The sequence below is a fragment of the Acyrthosiphon pisum genome, chromosome A3, assembly GCF_005508785.2.
Source record: "Acyrthosiphon pisum isolate AL4f chromosome A3, pea_aphid_22Mar2018_4r6ur, whole genome shotgun sequence".
NCBI lineage: Eukaryota > Metazoa > Arthropoda > Insecta > Hemiptera > Aphididae > Acyrthosiphon > Acyrthosiphon pisum.
In genome coordinates, this window is record NC_042496.1 from 33,585,332 (window position 1) to 33,593,480 (window position 8,149).

The window sequence follows — 8,149 nt, forward strand, 5'->3', positions numbered from 1 at the left end:
GTCTGGGGGTTTTTTTTCCGGGGATTTTTTTTCCGGGGGATTTTTATTCCCGATTACCAATCAAATATATACATAAAGAGGGGGTAATGCAATATGGTCAATTTTGATGCAGGTGCATTATTTTTATTTATAGTGGTGGTGGATGATCAAACAATTTGCTGTAATATTGTTAGCTGTTATACTGCCACCATTTGTTTTAATTTGGTTTTATTTGTATTGCCAGAATTCTTTCCACCATTGTTTATATTATGTTATTATTGTGTCTCTGTTTATTTTTTTTGTTTCCATCTTATTTGATATTGATACATTATTGTTTGCTTGTTTTTAATCTTGATTTTGAAAAACAAAACCAATTTAACTCTATTTTAACTATTTTTCTCATACAATCTTATTTTAAAAATATTGATTACCTACTTTTGTTTTATTATTTTATATCAATTATAATTCTAATTAAAAACTTTAAATTGTTGTATAATATATTAATCTTTATTTATTATTCATTGACTTATCTATTTTTATATATTAATATTTTACAGGTTAAGGATCAATATCTTTCAAAATAATTCAAAATGATTGAAATAACTTGTAATGATAGATTGGGAAAGAAAGTCAGAGTAAAATGTAATCCTGAAGATACAATCGGTGATTTAAAAAAATTAATTGCGGCTCAAACAGGAACTAAATGGGAAAAAATAATTTTGAAGAAATGGTACACAATTTTCAAAGATCATATTAGATTGGGAGATTGTATCCTTTGAATATTAACATAAATGTAATAATGTATATATAATCTTGTAGTTTACTATGTTGTAAATAAGTCATTGATTATTAGATATTATAGTTTCGTAGTGTTAGATGTAGTTCTATGAAACAATTGATTCTAACTTTAAAGACACTTTTTAATGGATGGAAGAATTAGAGTAGGTAGCCTCTTTGTATGAGTCAACAAATAAATTCCCTGTAACTTGCATTTCAATCTCAAAAATCTTGGATTTGCTATGTGAAAAAAAATCGCTATGTTTTTTCCAGGAAATGTTATGTAAAATCCTGCTAAAAGTACATAGATGTGTTGCTAAGAGTGAGATTTTTGTATATACTCCGAGCTTTAAGTTTTATTGAGCAGACCTACTTTAACCCACATTATTTTGTGTTGTAGATCACAAAATTGTCTTAAAACAATATAACCCAATGTTCACCTGTGGCAGCCTGTAGTCAAATTTAGTCAAAGCTGGGCAAGTTAGTCACTTTTTTCAATTGATTAAAGTTAAGTTACTTTAACATTAAAAGTAACTAAGTTAGAATATAAGTTAGTTTCTGAAATTCGCCAAATTTATAACTTAGTTAATGTCGGGGCCAAACGATTGTGCGATTGGTGGCTAAAATGTAATACTTAAATTATCAGGTTTTAATAAGTCGGCGGAGCCACCAGCCATACATTTATTCGGCACCGACATTAGTTAGAAGTTAGTTTGGTGAAATTAATAACTTGAATTAGAGTAGAGGTTAGAAGTCAGTTTTTTTTAGTTGAAAATATAAGTTTAAAAAATCGTTTTTTTTCAAATATAAAGTATTACATAAATGAATTATTAAGTAGATAAGTAATTAACTTGAATTATTCGCATGGAATGAAAAATAAAATGTCAAAACAACTGTCCACTGATAATTTTATCAAATGTTTCAATAGTTAAGTAATAACCTTAATTTCTTGAAATATCAGTCTTTAGAATATAGAAAGTTGAACAAAATAAAAACTTGAAAAATTCAATAAATGGAAAAAAAACTAGTTACGTATTATTTAAAACGAGTTAGATTAGATTATTTTACACATTAAATTCAACTAGTTAAGTTAAAAAGTTAATATTAATTAAAACTTACTTTAACTTTCTAACTAGTTAGTGCCCAGCTTTGAATTTAGTTAACCAGAAAATCATTAACGTTAAGGCACGTCCACAGTATGCCACTTGGCTTTCTTTGATCCGGACCGACACCCGTCGGATTCGGCCTGGCAAATTTTGCCAAGTGCCAAATGGCACGTGCCAACAAAAAGTCTACATCACTCATGGCAATACCATTTGGCAAAGTCAGATGGCATATATTGGTAAAGTGTGAACGCGCCTTCATAGGTAGTAACAATATCTGATAAAAATCCTAGATTTGTTTTCTAATTAAATTGTTTTTACAATATCAAAATTTGTGCTCTATTATTTGTCAGAATGTTAGTGGGTACATTCTTATTATAGTCTTGTCTCGAATAAAGTTTAGTCTCACTTAAAATTATAACAAAAACTCATTAACTGAAATCATTTCAACCAATTTGTTTTTATTTTTTAAAACAGTTTATACTCGGCATTACGACTTTACAAATAAATAAATAATATGAGAATATATTTAATAACTGATAAGTATGTAGCTTATCATTTTAATTTAATAAGGAATAAAGGCTTCAACTACATAGTCATTACTCATTAGCCTTTGTTTACAATATTTAAATTAAGGTAGTATATAGAATGTAATATTAAGTTGTCATTAAAAATGCGGCTTTCTTCAAATCTAGTATAACAGTGTTAAAGTGTCATATAATTTTCCTTAATATTTTTTACTTCAGATGAAATTCATGATGGAATGAACATAGAACTTTACTATCAATGAATATATGTAGTAAAAACGGACTGTACATTTTTTTTTCTTTAATACATAATACAATTTAACTAATAAAGATTACTTTTTAAAATAATGTTAATAATTTTATTCACTCATAGTTACATACATTTTGTTTTGTTCTTATAATGTAAAAAAAATGTAGATTAATTTTGTTATAAATAATTTTACATTAGGTTAGATTAATGTAGTCTAGATGCATTAACATTATTTGTGTGTACTGCTACTAATCCTTCTGAAAGTTCATATTGAGTACAATGTTCACTATTTAATAAATCTCGTATATGCTGAACAATCAAATCAATAGCCACTGCAAAAAAACAAAATTGTTTGAGATAAATTATAACTTTTAATTACCTACTTTAATACCTAGTTTAATTTATTAATTTCTAATTATTTATATTGTATGCTGCATTAAATTTAATATTTTTATTTGAATTGTAAATTTAAAAATAATAAGTGGTTTGATAACTGAAAATTATGGATTCCTACTTAATTTAATGTTGAGGTAAACTTATAAATTTAATTTAATTTAAATCTATTTTTAGAATAGTTTTTTTTAACAACATAATAATCTGTTGAATAATATAAATACCGAAATTTTCTGCTCCCCTTGGTATGATAATATCCGCAAATTTTTTAGTCTGCAACATTTTGAATATTATTAATATAGCAAAAATTATTTGTAGTAATAATTTATAGTTACTGGTAAACAAAATTCTTCAAAAGCAGGCTTTACAAAATTCATATATTGATTTAGTACTTGTTCTAAATCTCTGCCTCTTTCATTGATATCTCTAGGAACTAAAAAAAATATTTATATATGTAATATGTATACATAACTAACTATACTTGACAAACTAATTAATTACCTCTTCTGGCTAATCTAGTATCTGAATCTGTATCGACAAATAATTTCATATGAAATAGATCTCTTATTGCGGGAAAATAAAACGCTAATATGCCTTCAACAATCACAACATCAGCAGGATAGATGATTATATTCTCATTCTTACTCCTAAAATTTAAATGAAGAACATATACTATGAATGATAAATATATGCTTTATATGTTCTGGTACAAAAATGAACAAAATTTAATTTTTATCACATACCAAGGAGTAAATAATATGTATATTATTTCGACACAAATATGCGTTTTCAATAAATGAAATTCTACTCCATTCACATTAAGAAGTTACCTCAGCGACGACCAGTTATCTTCTTCGGGTATTGGTCATGCCATACCTGCCTGTGACCTCCACATAGTTAACTCTACCTGGATGCATGTCGTGCTATGTACCTGTGTAGTAAAGCTACCCCATGAGCACCACAATTCAGCCGCTGAGGAACCTTAAAAGTGTGAATGGAGTGAGTATACAACTATCTATTGAAAAAAAAAAATCATAATATTAAAATAACATTATGTCTACTATATAAATATTGATTGATGGTAAATTTAATATAATAAATAATATCAAGTAGGAATTATCTTTTTTTTCATCTGTTATAGGTAGTATGTATCATAATATTTACATTTCTTAAAATTATTTGTTTATCCAATGTTTACCTAGAATTTGTTTTATAGTTGTAAACTGGAATAGTACAGGTCTTTCCTGCTTGAATATCAGTCAAAGTTTGAAACATGAAGACTTCGTCAAATGCATCTAATAAATTAAAAAAAAAATACGTTAAGTTCAATAATATAATATATAATAATATTCAATTCCCAGTACTCTATGTACATAAATAAATAAATAAAATTTAAATTTAATAATTAATCTTAGCAATACCAGGGTGATCAAAATTGAATTGTCCTTTAGAAGCTTTGATTTTTTCCGCAGCATTTAATTCTCTGTAAAAGCTGTCTTGACTGATCGATACTACTTGCCTTCTTGTTTCATCTAAATTGGTTTGCCCCAATTTCTCTATAATATTCTTGCAAACGGTGGACTGTGAAATAACATTATACGAGGATAATTCATATATAATATCTTGAAATATAAAATATGCAGATGAGCAAGTGAGAAACAAAATGTTTATAGTATATATTTACTTTTCCACATGCAGTTCCACCAGCCACTCCAATTAAAAAAGGGGACTTGGTTTCGGTTTTGGTTAAACAGGAACTATTCATTTCTTCGATTCAAATATAGAATATTAAAAGGAAAAACTACTATACAAGAAAACTCTGATTAAAATTTAAATTGAATTGTAAAAGTAATTATATTTTCAGTCAGATAAATATAAACACAAAACACTGAACTTTTGAGACATTGTAAAATGTAATTACTAATTTCTGTAATATTGTTCTTATCATATGATAACAATATATTACGCTTTAAATTGTTATCAAACAATGGAGACAAAAATAATATTATGACAATGCTGAATGCGCACTGCACAACCACGGCCAAAAATCTAAGTTCTCGTCCTATTTAATTTTTCTTGTTTCGAATAAGGACAGCGAATGCTTTCCTTTGATCACCAGATGTCCAGATATTATGATATTTATTTAATAAGATTTTAGTTTGTATTAAATAAAAACTTATAGTCTGGAACTCGGGAAGCCATTTTATTATATTTATAGTCTATAGCCGGATCTAGGTCATCTCTAGCTATTATTTTGTAGTATTTACACAATTACACAATTACACAACGTTAGTTTTTTGATTCTTCTACAATGTACTTATCTCCTATACATTGTACATGAATCATTCACTATATTAAATGATAAAAAATAATTATTAATGAATATGATATACCTACTTAATATTTTATTATAGCAAAGATTATTATAGACAATTAAATAATATAAAAATGTATGAAACTTTGAAAATATTAATCAAATAATGTATAAAATATTTTGGTAATTCGACAAGTTCATGAATGATTCGTCCCCGTAAATTATTAAAATACGACATTTGACCCCCGACCATTATATTAAAAGGTTATTTAGCAATAGAGCATAATATATACAGTGGCGTCGTCGCGTAACCTATGTATTAGATGTGGGCGACCGCCACTCAGATGGGCAAAGTTTATTTAAATTATTAAATTATCTACAAAATTAAATTTGACTGATGAAAATTATATTGTATAGGCAGTAAGCAATGAGTTTAAACTTTAAATTTAATAATAATTATACTGACATTTTATAATTTTGATAAAGACTAAGTAATTTTATTGTTAATTATTTTAATATGGTATCGACATTTTAAATTTAAAATGAATAGTGACTGAAATATCAAAATATAAATAATAATGTAAATGTATTAGCTTCTGACATTTAACGATTTATAAAAAGAATTGAAATTTTAAATAAAGAAAAAATAGCAATTTTAATTTAGTGATTTAAAATACCGAGGGACCTGCAAACGTTCTATCTTAATAATTGATAGGGACAAAACGTTCGCGATTTATATATTTTAAATATTTTATACGAACAGCTCTATATAAGTCGAGTGCATATTAATTATTTAAATCAAAATTCTATATTTAGCTTCAGCAGTGTCAGCGCCAAAGGCAGGCCCACCTTACAAATTTACAGCCAGCTCTTTGGCCTGCCTTGAAATTTTGATTGAACATAAAACATTGAATTTGAATTTTCAAATATTACTACGTAAATAGTTTTAAAAATCTATTATATTGTGTAATGCTAGGGTCTGGTTTTTTCTATATCATACGTACACACGCACAACTGTAGCCTGTAGTAGCCCGTTGGTAGAACCGACGAAAAATGACGATGAAATGACGAGGACGATGTGTCCCAAGAATGGCAAATATAATTTATTATTCTATTTTTGTCGTTTTGCACCCCTGATTGAATAAATAAACTTGGTGTATCTTTAGCTGCCTATTCTTAAGCCCGTTAAGGTACGGTTTCCCTGCAGCGTGTGGAACAGCACGGCCGCGTCAGACGCCGACCTACGTTCAGACCGGTAGTGACGCTAGACGCCGCGTCCAGACCCTACAGGGAAACCGTACCTTTATACATTCTACATAATATTACACTGTTTAGGCCAACACACGGACTAAGAGATCTTAGCCCGTGGGCCAACATAACGGAGAGAGAAACGATGGCTCTCACTCGCACACATTTTCTGTGTGACAAGGAAAGTAAAACCATTGATTATGTACAGATATGTAGAATTATGACATCTAGTGGTTAATAATAGTATGAATTATGTTAGCTTACAGATTGTTGTGTCCATTAGTTTAATATCAATGGTTTAAGCCCATTGCTGCGTCATATCTTCCTCCTATCTCATCCTATCTAATGCTACCGCATATAGTTTTCCACTTTTAGTATCGTTAAATCCTTTGAGACTTTATCAGACTATCATTGCTTTGATGTATCTAAGGACCTCTTTCTTTTGATTTCCAATATTCAGGACTTCTTTTTCGGTTGTGTTGAATATATGATTAAAAAATATCAAACAAATTATGTCTTACATACCAGAAAAAAAGGAAATTATAATAATGGTAAACTGCTAAACTGGGATTCTGAATTATTGTTATAATTGTACTGGAATGTATGTATGTGTGTCGTGTGTGTATAATAATAATAATACAAATTAATATAGGTACCTCTATTCATCATATCAAGCTGACAGCATTAAATAAATTAACCCCTATTAAAACAAGGTTTTAACTAGTGGAATTTGTTTTAATAATAAATGTTACATGCACTCGCAATTTACATTTATATTGGGTATTTTAATAATAATATACGGGCTATTCCTATATTCATAAAGATATTTTAAATATGGGTACCTACGTCCCACCTTAATTGCAGTCTTGTTAAGAATACTTTTCAAATGTATTCAGAATACGTATTTAAATAATTGGTGTCATTTGTATATTTGAAATATGTATAATATAAATACAAATACATTTTAAATATTTCATCACAACTTTTTTTAGTCTTAAATTTTTTTAAGTTTATCACAAATGTTTATTTAAAATTATTAATAAATATATTCTTTAATAATTGATTCAAGAATTTTAGATGTCGCATAGGACTATAGTCTATAGCTTATAGGAGCCTATTATATTTTCAAGATAATCTTCAGCAATATACATAGGTAGATTGAAATATGAATTTTAGGTATCTATTGTGTCATAAATCATAAATGTAATTTGTGTATTTTATGAAATATTTAAACATTTTAGGAGCATTTGGTATAAAATATTACTTTATGACCAATTTTTACTTTTTTACTAATTTTATTAAAATTTTAAAATACATTTATCAAAAATGATGTCAAAAGTATTTAAATCACCAAAAAAGAATTTAAATACAAGTATTCGAATACTTAACAAGACTGTTTAATTGTATAAATAATAATAGTATGGTTATTCCGTGTGAGTAGGTATGCTTTGCGACATTGTGCTGCACCGTATATAATACTATATACATCGGCGTACTAAATGGCCAAGGGGGGGAAGGAGGTTCATAGGGTTTAAACCAGGGACTGGAACCTTTATGA

At 27.7% G+C, this 8,149-nt stretch overlaps 2 protein-coding genes across 2 annotated transcripts; one reads left to right on the plus strand and one right to left on the minus strand.

Annotated features, from left to right (window-relative positions):
- Positions 1-536: 536 nt before the first annotated feature.
- Positions 537-2,734, plus strand: LOC103307700 (ubiquitin-like protein 5; the record flags this gene model as incomplete). Its single annotated transcript, XM_008179924.3, is given in 2 exon segments — positions 537-747; positions 2,606-2,734. Coding segments are annotated over 2 exon segments (222 nt in total). The 3' UTR covers positions 2,650-2,734.
- Positions 2,723-4,964, minus strand: LOC100167465 (probable uridine-cytidine kinase). The gene is given in 7 exon segments (NM_001293363.1): positions 2,723-2,968; positions 3,254-3,302; positions 3,365-3,462; positions 3,531-3,676; positions 4,228-4,324; positions 4,451-4,610; positions 4,714-4,964. Coding segments are annotated over 7 exon segments (759 nt in total). The 5' UTR covers positions 4,795-4,964; the 3' UTR covers positions 2,723-2,840.
- Positions 4,965-8,149: the final 3,185 nt, after the last annotated feature.